The sequence below is a fragment of the Phyllobates terribilis genome, unplaced genomic scaffold, assembly GCF_046119375.1.
Source record: "Phyllobates terribilis strain yellow unplaced genomic scaffold, ASM4611937v1 Scaffold_7__3_contigs__length_470593459, whole genome shotgun sequence".
Lineage (NCBI taxonomy): Eukaryota > Metazoa > Chordata > Amphibia > Anura > Dendrobatidae > Phyllobates > Phyllobates terribilis.
In genome coordinates, this window is record NW_027362767.1 from 225,923,957 (window position 1) to 225,941,260 (window position 17,304).

Sequence of the window (17,304 nt, forward strand, 5' to 3'; positions counted from 1 at the left end):
GGCTCTGGGAAGAAGGGGAGCAAAAAACGACAAAGCAAAAACGGAAAATGGCCCGGTCATTAAGGGGTTAAATGAAGTGCGATTGATCACATATTCCCCCTCTGCATTTTACAGTGAGCACCGTAGGATGATCACAATAGTCCAGCTCAGCAGAAAGGTTCATAGTAGTCAAAGTCTCAGTTATCAGACATTCAACAATAGAAAACAGACCAACGCACTTCAAGTTATCTTTAAAAAAAAGTATATGGTTTGATATTCACCAACACATGAACAGTCATATTTTTTGAGGGGCAGTGTCTTTGGGTAGTACAATTGACCATTTTATTGCACATACACTAGTCATTACCTATCACACATACTTGAAAGAGGACCTGTCACTCACTCAAAAAAAGTTATGCTAAAAAACAATCCCTAAGCTCCCCTGATTTTGCTGTTCTTTTCCTTTTTGCAACTGTGTCGCTTCATTGTAGAGATATTCACATTTGTCGCTTTTGGAAGCGCAGTATGTGAAATCTTTTATTTGCAGTCCAACTGGTGATTTCTCCAGAGTCTTCTCTGAAGGCACCTCTCCCTTCCAGGCGCTGCCAATCAGGATTCACGAACAGTCTATAAGTCTCAGATGCTCCTGAGCAGTGATTGGCAGCGTTTGAGAGGGGGAGGTGAAGGCGCACACCTCCTGGAGAACGGACCTGCCGGTCTGCAAAGCTGAGATTTCACATACTGCCCTCCAAAACCAACACATGGCATATCTCAGCAATGGAGCGTCACAGCACAAAACGGAAAAGAGCCTCAGAATCAGGGGAGATCAGGGATTTTTATAAGGTATTTAACGCTAATTTTTTGAGCAATTGACCAGTCCTCCCAATCCATATTAGCGCCCATGCATTTGCCTGTTATTCTCCATGTTCATATTAGGCCCTGCTCCATGTTTCTTGATGTTTCCTCTCTCTGCCATTGAGAAGATGCGTGAGCAGTGTGTATTTAGCTTTGTGATAATGCATTAATTTCAACATACCGAGAAAGATTAATGTAGGGTCAAAAGAGAACACAATGGCGGTCAATAGTCAAGCGCTCTGCGCTTTCTCTGCCCAGCAGGACTGGTCTGTGACCCTTTCTGCCAAGGAAAATAAAGCTGACCTTCTGCAATCAATGAGTAGACACTCGGCTGCCAAACAAAGCTGGTAGGAAGGCGATTGCCAGGGCAGATTTTCGCCATCATGACCACCTTACTTTCGAGATGTTTTCTGCCCTGGTTTTAGACACTTACTAGATTCTCAGGAGCTTATTGAGATTTTCCATATTATAATCATACTGCAAAATATTTTATTTTGCTTTGGGCAAATCTTCCATTTGCCGCAGTTTATGGGTCTGAGGCTCTAAAGATGTTATTTAAGGTAATTAAGACAAGAGCTGCTCATTATACTCAGACGCCATCTCCACCTGTCAGGTTCTGTTTTGTTCCACATCGATTTGACGAGTTTTAAGAAAAGGGTTATGAAACCGCCATAGAAGGTCATGAATTTGGTTCTAAAATGGCTTATTTTACTGTCTGTCCTCTGATAAAAATCATTTTCTTCTAGTTTTCTTATGTGTTTGCGGTTTTGACATTTTACCTGAAATTGTACGGCTTCTTAACGTTGACTGTTCTGCTGTTCTCATCATAGTATTTTAAGAAACAGAAGAGATTAATACCGGAGAGGACGGTATGGAAGTATTTTGTGCAGCTGTGCAGCGCTGTGGAACATATGCATTCCCGCCGGATCATGCACAGAGGTAATCTCACCATCCATCCATGGCCGACTCATACTGCAGACTAAACCCCTAATCCTGCACTTCATACAGGAATCCAGCTGTCTCTTACATGGCAGCGATCGTATCAAGCTGGATATCAAATAGTGTACGAGAGTCTGTGGACTCAAATCATTGCTGAAAAGTAAATGCTACCATGGATGTATAGACCAAAAAATGCATATGCAATAGGGTGATCATTGGTCAGCTACATTATAAATTATATATATATATACCCGTATCCATTAGTCAACAGTACACTTAAAATATCTGGAAGTAAAAAGTGTTCACCAAACATGCCAGAGGGGTTACATCCCCGGAACCTAGTGCTACGAAATTAATAGCATTAATATAAACTAATAGTACATGTTACAGGAGCAGATATATATCCATAGATAGACTCTAGAGTTGTCCTATTCCATTGGCCTCAATAGCGGTGTACGGGAAAGTAACAGCTCTGTCTGAAACGCGTCTGTTTTTGCCTTAATTTAGTATTTTGAATGCACAGGAAAGAAATAGTTTTATGTCTGAAATGCGTCGCTTTTGCCTTGATGCAATATTTTTAATGCATAGAAAAAACAGTTCTGTGTCCGAAATGCGTCGCTTTTTTTACCTTGATACAGTACTTTTAATGCACAGGAAAGAAACTGTTTTGTCCGATATGTGTCAGTTTTGCCTTGATGCAGAATTTTTAATGCACAGAAAAACAGTTCTGCGTCTGAAATGCGTCGCTTTTTTACCTTGATGCAGTACTTTAATGCACAGGAAGGAAACAATTTTATGTCCAAAACGCGCCGGTTTTGCCTTGATGCAGTATTTTTAATGGTACCTGGAACCTTCTAAGCTGGACTAATAAATTGATGAAGTTTTAAATCCAAACGACTAGATACCTTAATTTGCTTTGTCTGCATCTGAAACCAAGCAGGGGCTTTTACTTTCTGTGTTGAGGATCTTCACAGCCAATCTATGGGAGCTGATGAACTTTGTACTTTGTGCTGCTGCCTGGTAATGCTGAGAACCACCTCTTACCTTTTATCATCCGCGGCTCTTCTTTTGATTAGCTGGCTTGGCACGACGTAGTCATTGTGGCATGAAGCATATGTGATGTTGTGCCACGCCGGCTAATCCAAAGAAGAGATGCAGAAGCCATCAGGTAAGGGCCGGTACTCCCGTTCTTGGACAATGACCACAGGCTACTGTCATGGCTGATGAAATGGGACGTCCCAATCAATTTGCACCAACAGTAATATAATTTGCCCGAACAGCGAGCAGCATACATTAGACTTCAGCTCCGTTATTTCAGCCATGTATAGTTTACTCTGAAACTCTGCAAAATGTCAGGGTAAACCATAATTTAATGGCTGGCCGGGGACCTGCAATTTGAATGACTAGGTCCCAGATGGCTTCTCCCCGCCTCGTTCCCCTAGACTGACAGCTATATCCCTTTTGTGTATATAGAGAAAAACCTGTCAGTCAAGAGGAACAGGGAGGGGAGAAGCTGCCAGGAACCTCGACATTTAAGTCGCATGATCCCTGACCGGTATTTAATAGTATGCCGAGGTTTGCCCATTGAAAAAAAACATGCGAGGGGTCATTTCACTTAGTAGGAAATTGGCCTCATTGTGTGTCACTGAAAATTAGGGAAAGTATCAAGCTGAAGACAAGGACTGATGGGAATGATGACAATCTCTACACAACATGAAAGAAATCGGAACCTAAGAAAAAAAAATTGCCATCCTTGAACAATCCCATAGACGTTTGGTGGTTAAGATAAAGTTTTCGAGAAAAAGGTTTAACAATGTTTTACAGAAGCCAAAATCATCTTCTCAGAGACCTGGCCTCCTTCTGCTCTTCAGGCACTGAGGGGTGAATGTATCGCATCGCTCTTCTCTAGCACTGATCCGGTTAAGAAAAAAAAACCCTTTCTCCAGATCTCTGTCTCCCTCACATCTCGTCCTGTTACCTCTGTGAACGTTTTATTTCATCCTACCTTTGAAGCCCGGCTGTGATTGGACCTGATGAAACTGTCAGAGGGTGATATGTTTTGATTCCTTTATGAAAGTGTTGTCACATCACAGCTGTGAAGTGCGGAATACAAAGGCTTCGATCAGAGTTTTGGATTTGTGTTGTGTTTAGGGCATTGGGACACATGGCTTCACAGAGCCGGACGTGTTATCAGTGAAACTTATCTGAGCACAGAAGTAGAAAAATTGCATTCGGACTTTAGAAAGTGTTGAAAAACCGTCTTCTTGATCACTTTGATTGCTTCCTGGTAATTTTTTTTTTTTTCACGGTGTTAAAACCAAACCATTTTCCTCTATCATTTTCCCTTTTTTGTGTTTTTTCTTTTATTCCTCACTTTTCAAGAGCCATAACTTTTTACATTTTTCTTCTTAAATTCAGCGGGGTGACAAAAGGGACACTCGTTGGCCACCAAGACCACCCATTTCCACCCACTTTCATGTTGCTGGTAGGGAAGCGCTAGGGTGACAGAGGACGTACCCTCCTCTAACTACTCAAATCTATCTCCTATCCCAACAGTGGCAGGTGGGTGTCAGCACAACAGAAGAGGCCCCTGTGTAAGAACAATATATGGGCCCTTTGTAGTCCTCATCATAATACACAATTCCACTTGTCTTTGGGGTGGTCGTGGCCCCGTTACATGTTTGGCTTCTGGCGGTTGCACAGGCTGCACTAATGATATGTCTTCTTGTGGGTGTCAGCTTTGTACCATAGCTGGTGCCCACCACGTATGGAATGGGCTCCGGTGCTAAACCTCTCCATACATCCACTTCCATCTTTTTCTATATGGCAGATGTCTGGAAAGGATTAAAAAAAACCACACTCCACACATTTGTTTTCTAGTGATGAAAAAAAAAAAAAAAACTTCTTAAAGGGCTATTGTGGTTTTGCAAAAAAATGTTATTCATTGCATAGAAAAGGTTATACAATTTATCAGTTCTTCACAGATTTCCTCTGCTTGCTGTGATTTAATAAGACCGCCCAATGAAGCATATGGATTTCTTTCAGACGTACAACCACCGCTCCGAAGGATGTAACGGTGGTCGTAAAGCTTTTAATTCCGCTTCCGCATAAATATTTAAGAAAAGACTAAACAGAGTTTCGAGAACACGTCAGAGACTGGGAAGCTTTTTTTGTTTGTTAGGTTTTTCATTTCTCAAAAACAGATTTTCTTGAAACCCACGTATTCTTATAATTGGTCTGTACATTGACACGGGCGTTATGTCTTTACTCCTACATTTGCGCTAGTCACTGAAGATTTTTTTTTTCTTGGCTTTGCAGTTTTCTAGCACCTTGTGTGGGCAAAAGGAACCACAAAGCTGTTGTGAAAGTTTTGCTGAGAAATTAGGCATCGTGAACATATGCTTTATAGGCCAAAGAGGGCGGATTCACATATTTCCACTTTTAGAATCTGTATTTAAAGAAACTTTCCTCAATATTCTTGTTGTAGTGTTAGGACAGAACTTGCACAAAACACAAGAAACTTGAAGATACGTATTTATTCTTTCACAGCACTGTGCAGAGAAGGTCAGTGGCAGCCAATTGATCTCCTATCGTAGGAAACTTTAATACACAGAGAGAACATACAAACTTCGCGCATATGTAGCTCTTGGTCGGATTCAAACCCATAGCTGCAAGGCAACAATGCGACCTACTGAGCCATATTGTCACCATACATATTCAAACTACTGCTATATTGTCACCATGCATATACAAACTATAGAGAGTCCCACGGGTATTGGTGGCTATATACAAAAGTGAATGAACAAAAGAGAAATGTAAACTCAATATTTGGTGACCGCCCTTTGTTTCTCTGTTTGAGAACATTCTCATTTTGCACCAATTTTTCTACATTTGCCTAAAACTTTTGCACAGTACCGTCAATCATTAAACATAATTACGAGGGATCCGTTTTAGCATCATTGTCTAATAATGAAGTCAGCCATGTTTTTTGAATTTTTTTCCTATAGTCCCTAGACCGCAAAAGATTTTTCCGTAAGGTTATGGGCGCGCGACCTCTTTTTCAGGTGGGTGAACCTGATGAGTTTTTCAGTACTCTTGAGAACGTGCTGGTGTTTCTTTCATTTATTTATTTTTTCCTGGAGCATCTTTTTTGACACTTTTTTTTGTCATTGTTGCCATGTTCTTGACTGTTGGTGTTTTTGTTTTTTTTTAAATAGTTTTTCCATCATTTTTGTGGGGTCTTTTTAACAGGTTTTCTGCAGTCGTGTTTTGTGTTTTCACTCGAGTGAACAATGTAGAAACTGCTTTTTTTTGCTGGCCAGACCCTCAAAAAAAGATGCCCGGGTGTCTTCTGAACCTTCCCGATGACTTATATTGTAAGGTACAGAGCATCTTCAGCGCAGAAGACCCCTGAAGAATGGTCAGGTCACTTTTTTTTAATCACTTGGCATCTTTGGAAACCTAAGCTGGTTAAAAGACACTCAATAGCTGTGCGGATTTTCATACTTTCGAGCTTCTTTTAACCACTTCTTCAGGTTTCCAAAGATGCCAAGTGGTTAAAAGAAGTGACCTGACAATTCTTCAAGAGTCTTCTGCTTTTTCAGGGGGTTTTCATAGTGGAATTATCCTGAAAAAGTCTTTGTGTGCACATACCCTAGTGTTCCCAGAATATTTTAAGAAACATCATTTTTTTACCGGTGTCATTGAACATGTAGGGTCACTTTGAATGACTACTATGGACTAGAAGGTGTGTGGCTACATCGGTGTAATGATTGTTGACCAGATGACCATAATTCAACTGTTGTTCAACCACCATCAGTCTACATATATCTGTTGTATACGGCCACCTAAACTGGTGGTATGGAAGTAATTTATTGAGTGCTTCCTAAGTGCTTTACTTTCTGGATACCATGAAGGCTTTGGTGCGTTTTATGTTTTGCAGTGATATTGCAAACCTGTGTGTGAATTAAAGCCATCGAGAGACCTGTGTGTGAGCTAAGCCATCGAGAGACCTGTGTCTTGTAGTAAATTAGATATTACATCTGGTACATGCACGGTACTATCAGATTAATGTCTTATTCTTCCTCCACAGATATAAAGCCTGCTAATGTTTTTATTACGGCTACTGGAGTTGTGAAATTAGGAGACCTTGGGCTTGGTCGGTTCTTCAGTTCCAAAACCACCGCTGCACATTCCTTGGGTATGGTATTTTTTTTTTTATTTTGTAGGCTAAATATTTATATTTGTCTAGCTGATATTGCACTATGGGGGCAAAATTGTACACGTGTGTGTGTGTGTGTGTGTGTGTATATATATATAGTGTCAACGAAGCATATCATAATCTACCTATGAACAAAATGGATATCTAAAAATCGGCGCATGTCAGGTTTTTTGTCCATTTTGGGGATATTTTTTTTCTTTAATGCTTGTATTGTGGGCTAAAAATCATTTTTTTGTAATTGGGTTTCATTAAAAAATTTGCACCGTTTGCCTTCTACAACCTTTACGTTTATTGGCTGGCAAGGAGTTTTTAACTCTTACCTGTCTTTTTCTGAACTGCTCTCTGATGATTTATGACCACAGACTAGTGATGAGCGAGCATGCTCGCCACTGCTCGGTACTCGCCCGAGCATCTCCGTACTCGAGATGCTCGGAGCTCGCCGAGTACTTGCGCAATGCAGGGATTGTCTGCCACTCACTGTAATGCCGCAGCCATGGTGGTTGTAGCATTACAGCGATTGCCCAAATCGATGGGAACAGTGCTCACAGTGAAACATGAAAAGCCGGCAATTCAGCAGCGGCATACACCGGTACCCGACAATTTAGAACAGAAAGAATAGACCTTCACACATAGATTAGATAGATAGAAACATGTCAGTCACATATATAAGAAGTACCGTGACAGTTTTGGTTACTGTACTTGTCATTTAGTGTTAAAATAAAGGATTTATTAAAAAAAAATTGGCGTGGGGTTCCCCGTAATTTTAGTCTCTAGCAGACGGTAAGCAGACGGCTGGGGCAGATGTTACTAACCTGGGCTTGATGTCAGCTGGCATTATAAGCTGGCATCAACCCCAGCCCTATTACCCCACTGCCACCGCTACAGGGCAGTGGGAAGAGCGAGGCTAAGTGCCAGAAGTGGCGCATCCTATGGATGCGCCATTTCTGGGGCGGCTGACGGCTGGTGTTTCTAGCCTGGGAGGGGGCCAATATTCATGGCATCCTTCCTGGGCTAGTAATATCAGCCCCCAGCTGTCTGCCTAGCCTTTGCTAGCTATTAAAATAGGGGGACCCCACGTCATTTTTTGGGGGTCCCCCATTTTAATAGCTAGTAAAGGCTAGGTATTCAGCTGGGGGCTGATATTAGTAGCCTGGGAAGTTCCATGGGTATTACCCCCTTCCCAGGCTTCAAATATCTGCCCCAGCTGTCTGCTTAAACTCTGCTAGAAACTAAAATTATGGGGGATCCCCACGCCAATTTTTTTTATTAAATCCTTTATTTTAACACTAAATGACAAGTACAGTAACCAACACTGTCCCTGTACTTCTTATATATGTGACTGACATGTTTCTATCTATCTAATCTATGTGTGATGCTCTATTCTTTCTGTTCTAAATTGTCAGGTACCGCTGTTATAACTGTATGCGGCTGCTGAATTGCCGGCTTTTTTTAAAGAGACAGGTGCATGAAAATCGGAGGGCACTAGTGTGTTCCGAGTGCCCTGCTATGTTTTTCATGCAGCATCCTATATACCCTGCCTGCCTGTCTGCCTATATATTCTGTCTGCCTGCCTGACATGTTTCATTGAGCACTGTTCCCATCGATTTGGGCAATTTTTTACCTTCTGTAGACCGCCAGGAGGGACCGCCGGAAAAATGCTCCAGTTTCCCATAGACTTACATTGGGCTCGTTGCTCGGGTCGAGCACCCGAGTATCACGATGTGCTCGGCCAGAGCTTCGAGCACCCGAACATTTTAGTGCTCGATCAACACTACCACAGACCTCATCCATGTTGATGCCAAATGGTGCAAAATTTTTAAAGGGGTTATTTTTGCGCATAGGCTAAGGTAGTTACTATCTGCCTGTTGTGCCCAGTGTCGATCTCTGCCGACTCAAAGCTGCCAGGGATCGCTGATACCGGTAATTCTGCAGTTTCCAGTGATGTCACATCGACAGAGCAGCATCTTGTCTTCCCCTGTTCTCTGTTGACATGGCATGACTGCTGGCTCCCCACAGCTTAACCGCAGGGAGCAGGCTATGAATCCGCATGGTGCCCGCAGTCGTGCCCTGTTGACAGAGCAGACCATAAGCTGCTTAAAGGAGCAGAGCGGACAATTGATGTTGGCCTGTTCTATGTACCAAGTGTGTATTAGTGAAATAATTGATGTAATTCACTTTACCGGACACAAAACTACAGTGCAAAAATATATAGTCATGGCCGAAAGTGTTGGCAACCTTGAAATTGTTCCAAAAAATTACCGTAAGTATGTCTTCCCGAAAATTATTGCAATTCCACACGTTTTGTTATACATGTGTTTATTTCCTTTGTGTGTATTGGAACAATACAAAAAAATACATAAAAAAGGCAAATTGGACATAATATCACACAAAACCCCAAAACAGGTCAGGACAAAATTGTTGGCAACCGTCCAAAATTGTGCGTAAACAACTTTGTTTCAAGCATGTGATGCTCGTTCACACTCACCGGTGGCAAGTAGTAGGTGTGGACAATATGAAAAATCACACCTGAAACCAGATAAAAAGGGGAGAAGTTGACTCAATCTTTGTAATGTGTGTCTGTGTGTGCCACACCAAACATGGAGAACAGAAAGAGGAGAAGAGAACTGTCTGAGGACTTAAGAACCAAAACTGTTGAACAGTAACAACCTCAAGGTAACAAGTCCATCTCCAGAGCTACTTTATCCTTATGCAATGCAGGTATAATCACCGCTTTACGTTATCGTTTTATTCTAGTTTTAGTAGATCACTGATGGGAGTGAAATGCAATATTCTTTCTCATAGACGCATTCTGGTGGGCACTGCTGCCTCTCTATGTAGACATGTCGGTCTGCGCAGGATTTCGGTACATATTTTTTACAAAATAAAGAAAAAAAAATTCACATCAAGCCCTATTAAGATCACGTCAGGCGGAATGAGCCCAAAATATGATAGTGTCCACTTAATGATGAGATGTCCTGCGACAGCTGCACTTATTATATTAATGAGAAGGAACTGGGATTCCACAAGTCATAGTCCCTATATCCCCAGCACATCAGTCAGAGCGGTAATCCAGACAGATAGGAAAGGGTAACTCTTTGATGGCTTTTGTAGCTAAGCAAAGGTCTCCAGCAATGCGGACAATTATTATCAAGCTTCATAATCTAGACCCTTGTATAGAGACAAAACCAATTATCCACAATAATCATTAATGATAATATGTTTATAAACAGCTTTTCTTCTAATCTTTGGACATATAACAAATAATGCTTAATGCTGTCTATCCTCCATGCTCCTTACCACCCTACAAATAAGGTCTTAGACAGACGGCTGTAATGGTGGTCCTGACCCTACCAGTGGTTTTATTACCCCACAAACTTGTGACCACAACATGGATGCTAAATAACGGTCGTTGTCTGATTGACGCCTGATATTATGTTACAAAGATCATAGCAGAGAAGAGCAGATTTAGGGGCTACCTCGTTGACTTGTCAAAATGGGATTCTTCGCTCCTCCGGAGGAAATGATTCCTAGAACTTATGCTTCATTTGTATAGACCAGGTTTTCCCAAAAACATTCCTCACAGCCCCCCTGACAGATCATGTTTTCAGGATTTCCTTAGAAACCTGTGGCAATCTCTAATGCCTTGATGATAATTGCCAAGATACCACCGCCACAGATAAGGCGATACCCCCACCATAGATAAGGTGATGGAGACGTGCCAAGAAACCACCGCCATAGAAAAGGCGAAGGAGACGTGCCAAGATACCCCAACCACAGATAAGGTGATGGAGACGTGCCAAGATACCCCCACCACAGATAAGGCGATGGAGACGTGCCAAGTTACCCCCACCACACATAAGGCGATGGAGACGTGCCAAGTTACCCCCACCACAGATAATGGAGACGTGCCAAGAAACCACCGCCATAGATAAGGGAATGGAGATGTGCCAAGAAACCACCACCACAGATAAGGCGATGGAGACGTGCCAAGTTACCCCCACTACAGATAAGACGATGGTGAAGTGCCAAGTTACCCCCACCACACATAAGGCGATGGGGACGTGCCAAGTTACCCCCACCACAGATAAGGCAATAGAGATGTGCCTAGAAACCACCACCACAGATAAGGCGATGGAGACGTGCCAAGTTACCCCCACCACAGATAAGGTGATGGAGACGCGCCAAGTTACCCCCACCACAGATAAGGCGATGGAGACGTGCCAAGTTACCCCCACCACAGATAAGGCAATGGAGATGTGCCTAGAAACCACCACCACAGATAAGGCGATGGAGACGTGCCAAGTTACCCCCACCACAGATAAGGTGATGGAGACGCGCCAAGTTACCCCCACCACAGATAAGGCGATGGAGACGTGCCAAGTTACCCCCACTACAGATAAGGCGATGGAGACGTGCCAAGTTACCCCCACCACAGATAAGGCGATGGAGACGTGCCAAGTTACCCCCACCACAGATAAGGCGATGGAGACGTGCCAAGTTACCCCCACCACAGTTAAGGCGATGGAGATGTGCCAAGAAACCATCATCACAGATAAGGCGATGGAGACGTGTCAAGATACCCCCACTACAGATAAGGCAATGGAGACGTGCCAAGATACCCCCACTACAGATAAGGCAATGGAGACGTGCCAAGATACCCCCACTACAGATAAGGCAATGGAGACGTGCCAAGATACCCCCACTACAGATAAGGCAATGGAGACCTGCCAAGATACCCCCACTACAGATAAGGCAATGGAGACCTGCCAAGATACCCCCACTACAGATAAGGCAATGGAGACCTGCCAAGATACCCCCACTACAGATAAGGCAATGGAGACCTGCCAAGATATCAAGCTGCCCACTCTGGCTTGATTGATGTCCTTGAAGACAGGGTACAATCATGTCAAGCCCTGTCCTTGAGGACCTCAGTCAAGCCAGATTGGGCAGGATCAGTTAGAGACCAGGGGAACTTTTCAATGGAAAAATGCAAGAGTGCAATAGGGTCTTATCCAATTAATAAATGTTACATAAAGTATTAAAAACTGCTCACCTAGTAGGGTTGTGTGGGACACAACACCTATAAGGCCTGGACTCTAAATGCTGCAGCTTCCTACGGATATCTCGGAGATAGATGCTGGGAAAGGAAGTTGTTTCTGCGCTCTCTGGAGTCACGACCAACTTCCTTTCCCAGCATCTATCTCAGAGGAACTTTTCGGCACTGCATCGCCACCATCTTTTTCTTCAATTAATTTTTACCAAATGAGGCTAATATAATCATTGCTTTAGAAAGTTTTGTGGGCTCATAGTGCTGGTTGGTGATTTGGTGGCCAAAAGTCTCCAGAAAGGTTTTTCGCTTTCAAGTTTCTTCAGCTCCAGTGCCTGCTCTCTGACTCTGCTCCCGGTGATGATGTCATGTCTACAACATGCGTGAACGCTGCAGACAATCACTGGGCTTTGCAGCTTGTGCTGTCTACATTGGAATCACAGCTGAGCCCAGTGATTGGCTGCATCTGTGGTTGTGACTTCACCACTGCAGCCTCTCATCAATCACGGAGAGCAGCTCCAGGAGTTGGAGAAGATGAGTAATGCTGATTTTATTATTTTTAGCTAGCACAAACCACTGGGATGAAGAACCCTTGTAATTTCTTTGGACTCCTACATTGCACACACAGGACATTTCATCAGTGAGGTCTAATATGCAATTTGTATATAAACCTATAACTTACCAAGACCCAAGTATCAAGTGATGGACTCCAATTGGGGTCTTCTACTGCATCTTCGCGGACCATCAATGTGTCAGAGCCCATCAGAGGATCCTCTGATTCCCTGCTGGGTCAGTCTGACCCTAATCATACGGCATTGGTATAAGAAATGATTAAAGGAAAAATGGCAACTATACAGAGGTTATGGGAACGATAGAAGTTTACAAATTGTGCATCAGATTTTTTTTATTTTCTACTGGTTGCTGTTGTTAAATGCAAAAATACAAGCAAACGATATCCTCATCTAATGGAAACAAATTAATCATTTTGTAATGGCAATATGGCATCTGAAATCAGGGCTTACAGTCATTTAATTACCCCAGAAAAGATCATAATGCCCCACAGGGAGTAATTATGTGCCGGTAAGCTGTGAACCACTCTTGGAGAACATAGGGATACATGTGTTGTGTCGGGCTTATCTGTCGTCAGCCCGGTGTCGCCTGCCCCTCCGCTTACATGTTGAACAGTGGTAGCATGCAGACATTTGTCCATCATGTGTACTAATCCCTCTCATAAATATGGATGTTATCGGACTAATGAGCGTCAGTCTTGTCAGCCAGTCCTTTCTTTCCTCGCTGATCCCACACACATTCCGCGAAGCGCAGCCTCCCCCAGACTTGGATCAGTGAGCATGGAGTCCCCCATAAATCCAGCTCTCCCATGGGCTCTCTGATCTACCTAGGGGTTTTTCTTTCCCTGGAAATGTAACATTCGTTATGCTACAGCAGCATTGTGCTGTGACCACCATTATCTGCCTGGTTGGATCTGACATTTGCTTTTCCACACATAACATGGTCAGTTTGCTCTCGTATATAATGATGTTGTAGAATGCAGAATAATAGCAAATCTCGGAGACGAACGCAGCGGTGACAAATGTGTATTCTGCTGTGACACGTGGATTATAGGGGAAGACGTTATCCAGGGTCTTCACTTTCATCTCGCTTCTCCACTCAGTAGGCGTCTTCTCTACATGGTGATGTGTCATTGTGGTCAAGTAAATGTCGACCATTTACTGTGTTATTAGATGAATTATTATTTGTGTTACATACAGATATCCACATATATATATTGATAGAGATTGAGCACATCTGGGACATCATGTCTCGCTCCATCCACCAACGTCACGTTGCACCACAGACTGTCCAGGAGTTGGCGGATGCTTTAGTCCAGGTCTGGGAGGAGATCCCACAGGAGACCATCCGCAACCTCATCAGGAGCATGCCCAGGCGTTGTAGGGAGGTCATACAGGCACGTGGAGGCCACACACAATACTCAGCCTCATCAGGAGCATGCCCAGGCGTTGTAGGGAGGTCATACAGGCACGTGGAGGCCACACACAATACTCAGCCTCATCAGGAGCATGCCCAGGCGTTGTAGGGAGGTCATACAGGCACGTGGAGGCCACACACAATACTCAGCCTCATCAGGAGCATGCCCAGGCGTTGTAGGGAGGTCATACAGGCACGTGGAGGCCACACACAATACTGAGCCTCATCAGGAGCATGCCCAGGCGTTGTAGGGAGGTCATACAGGCACGTGGAGGCCACACACAATACTCAGCCTCATCAGGAGCATGCCCAGGCGTTGTAGGGAGGTCATACAGGCACGTGGAGGCCACACACAATACTGAGCCTCATCAGGAGCATGCCCAGGCGTTGTAGGGAGGTCATACAGGCACGTGGAGGCCACACACAATACTGAGCCTCATCAGGAGCATGCCCAGGCGTTGTAGGGAGGTCATACAGGCACGTGGAGGCCACACACAATACTCAGCCTCATCAGGAGCATGCCCAGGCGTTGTAGGGAGGTCATACAGGCACGTGGAGGCCACACACAATACTCAGCCTCATCAGGAGCATGCCCAGGCATTGTAGGGAGGTCATACAGGCACGTGGAGGCCACACACAATACTCAGCCTCATCAGGAGCATGCCCAGGCGTTGTAGGGAGGTCATACAGGCACGTGGAGGCCACACACAATACTCAGCCTCATCAGGAGCATGCCCAGGCGTTGTAGGGAGGTCATACAGGCACGTGGAGGCCACACACAATACTCAGCCTCATCAGGAGCATGCCCAGGCGTTGTAGGGAGGTCATACAGGCACGTGGAGGCCACACACAATACTCAGCCTCATCAGGAGCATGCCCAGGCGTTGTAGGGAGGTCATACAGGCACGTGGAGGCCACACACAATACTGAGCCTCATCAGGAGCATGCCCAGGCGTTGTAGGGAGGTCATACAGGCACGTGGAGGCCACACACAATACTGAGCCTCATCAGGAGCATGCCCAGGCGTTGTAGGGAGGTCATACAGGCACGTGGAGGCCACACACAATACTCAGCCTCATCAGGAGCATGCCCAGGCGTTGTAGTAGGTCATACAGGCACGTGGAGGCCACACACAATACTCAGCCTCATCAGGAGCATGCCCAGGCGTTGTAGGGAGGTCATACAGGCACGTGGAGGCCACACACAATACTGAGCCTCATCAGGAGCATGCCCAGGCGTTGTAGGGAGGTCATACAGGCACGTGGAGGCCACACACAATACTCAGCCTCATCAGGAGCATGCCCAGGCGTTGTAGGGAGGTCATACAGGCACGTGGAGGCCACACACAATACTGAGCCTCATCAGGAGCATGCCCAGGCGTTGTAGGGAGGTCATACAGGCACGTGGAGGCCACACACAATACTGAGCCTCATCAGGAGCATGCCCAGGCGTTGTAGGGAGGTCATACAGGCACGTGGAGGCCACACACAATACTCAACCTCATCAGGAGCATGCCCAGGCGTTGTAGGGAGGTCATACAGGCACGTGGAGGCCACACACAATACTCAGCCTCATCAGGAGCATGCCCAGGCGTTGTAGGGAGGTCATACAGGCACGTGGAGGCCACACACAATACTGAGCCTCATCAGGAGCATGCCCAGGCGTTGTAGGGAGGTCATACAGGCACGTGGAGGCCACACACAATACTGAGCCTCATCAGGAGCATGTCCAGGCGTTGTAGGGAGGTCATACAGGCACGTGGAGGCCACACACAATACTCAGCCTCATCAGGAGCATGCCCAGGCGTTGTAGGGAGGTCATACAGGCACGTGGAGGCCACACACAATACTGAGCCTCATCAGGAGCATGCCCAGGCATTGTAGGGAGGTCATACAGGCACGTGGAGGCCACACACAATACTCAGCCTCATCAGGAGCATGCCCAGGCGTTGTAGGGAGGTCATACAGGCACGTGGAGGCCACACACAATACTCAGCCTCATCAGGAGCATGCCCAGGCGTTGTAGGGAGGTCATACAGGCACGTGGAGGCCACACACAATACTCAGCCTCATCAGGAGCATGCCCAGGCGTTGTAGGGAGGTCATACAGGCACGTGGAGGCCACACACAATACTCAGCCTCATCAGGAGCATGCCCAGGCGTTGTAGGGTGGTCATACAGGCACGTGGAGGCCACACACAATATTCAGCCTCATCAGCAGCATGCCCAGGCGTTGTAGGGAGGTCATACAGGCACGTGGAGGCCACACACAATACTCAGCCTCATCAGGAGCATGCCCAGGCGTTGTAGGGAGGTCATACAGGCACGTGGAGGCCACATACAATACTGAGCCTCATCAGGAGCATGCCCAGGCGTTGTAGGGAGGTCATACAGGTACATGGAGGCCACACACAATACTGAGCCTCATCAGGAGCATGCCCAGGCGTTGTAGGGAGGTCATACAGGCACGTGGAGGCCACATACAATACTGAGCCTCATCAGGAGCATGCCCAGGCGTTGTAGGGAGGTCATACAGGGACGTGGAGGCCACACACAATACTGAGCCTCATCAGGAGCATGCCCAGGCGTTGTAGAGAGGTCATACAGGCACGTGGAGGCCACACACAATACTCAGCCTCATCAGGAGCATGCCCAGGCATTGTAGGGAGGTCATACAGGCACGTGGAGGCCACACACAATACTGAGCCTCATCAGGAGCATGCCCAGGCGTTGTAGGGAGGTCATACAGGCACGTGGAGGCCACACACAATACTCAGCCTCATCAGGAGCATGCCCAGGCGTTGTAGGGAGGTCATACAGGCACGTGGAGGCCACACACAATACTGAGCCTCATCAGGAGCATGCCCAGGCGTTGTAGGGAGGTCATACAGGCACGTGGAGGCCACACACAATACTGAGCCTCATCAGGAGCATGCCCAGGCGTTGTAGGGAGGTCATACAGGCACGTGGAGGCCACACACAATACTCAACCTCATCAGGAGCATGCCCAGGCGTTGTAGGGAGGTCATACAGGCACGTGGAGGCCACACACAATACTCAGCCTCATCAGGAGCATGCCCAGGCGTTGTAGGGAGGTCATACAGGCACGTGGAGGCCACACACAATACTGAGCCTCATCAGGAGCATGCCCAGGCGTTGTAGGGAGGTCATACAGGCACGTGGAGGCCACACACAATACTGAGCCTCATCAGGAGCATGTCCAGGCGTTGTAGGGAGGTCATACAGGCACGTGGAGGCCACACACAATACTCAGCCTC

General features: G+C 45.8%; 1 protein-coding gene across 3 annotated transcripts in view; it reads left to right on the forward strand.

Annotated features, from left to right (window-relative positions):
- The window catches only part of NEK6 (NIMA related kinase 6), a 182,902-nt gene that overhangs the window by 133,771 nt on the left and 31,827 nt on the right, over positions 1 to 17,304 (forward strand). For all 3 annotated transcript variants that reach the window (XM_073639767.1, XM_073639766.1, XM_073639768.1), the window contains 2 exons: positions 1,665 to 1,773; positions 6,866 to 6,973. In XM_073639767.1, the coding sequence (XP_073495868.1) occupies positions 1,665 to 1,773; positions 6,866 to 6,973 (217 nt within the window). The remainder of the gene's footprint in view (positions 1 to 1,664; positions 1,774 to 6,865; positions 6,974 to 17,304) is intronic.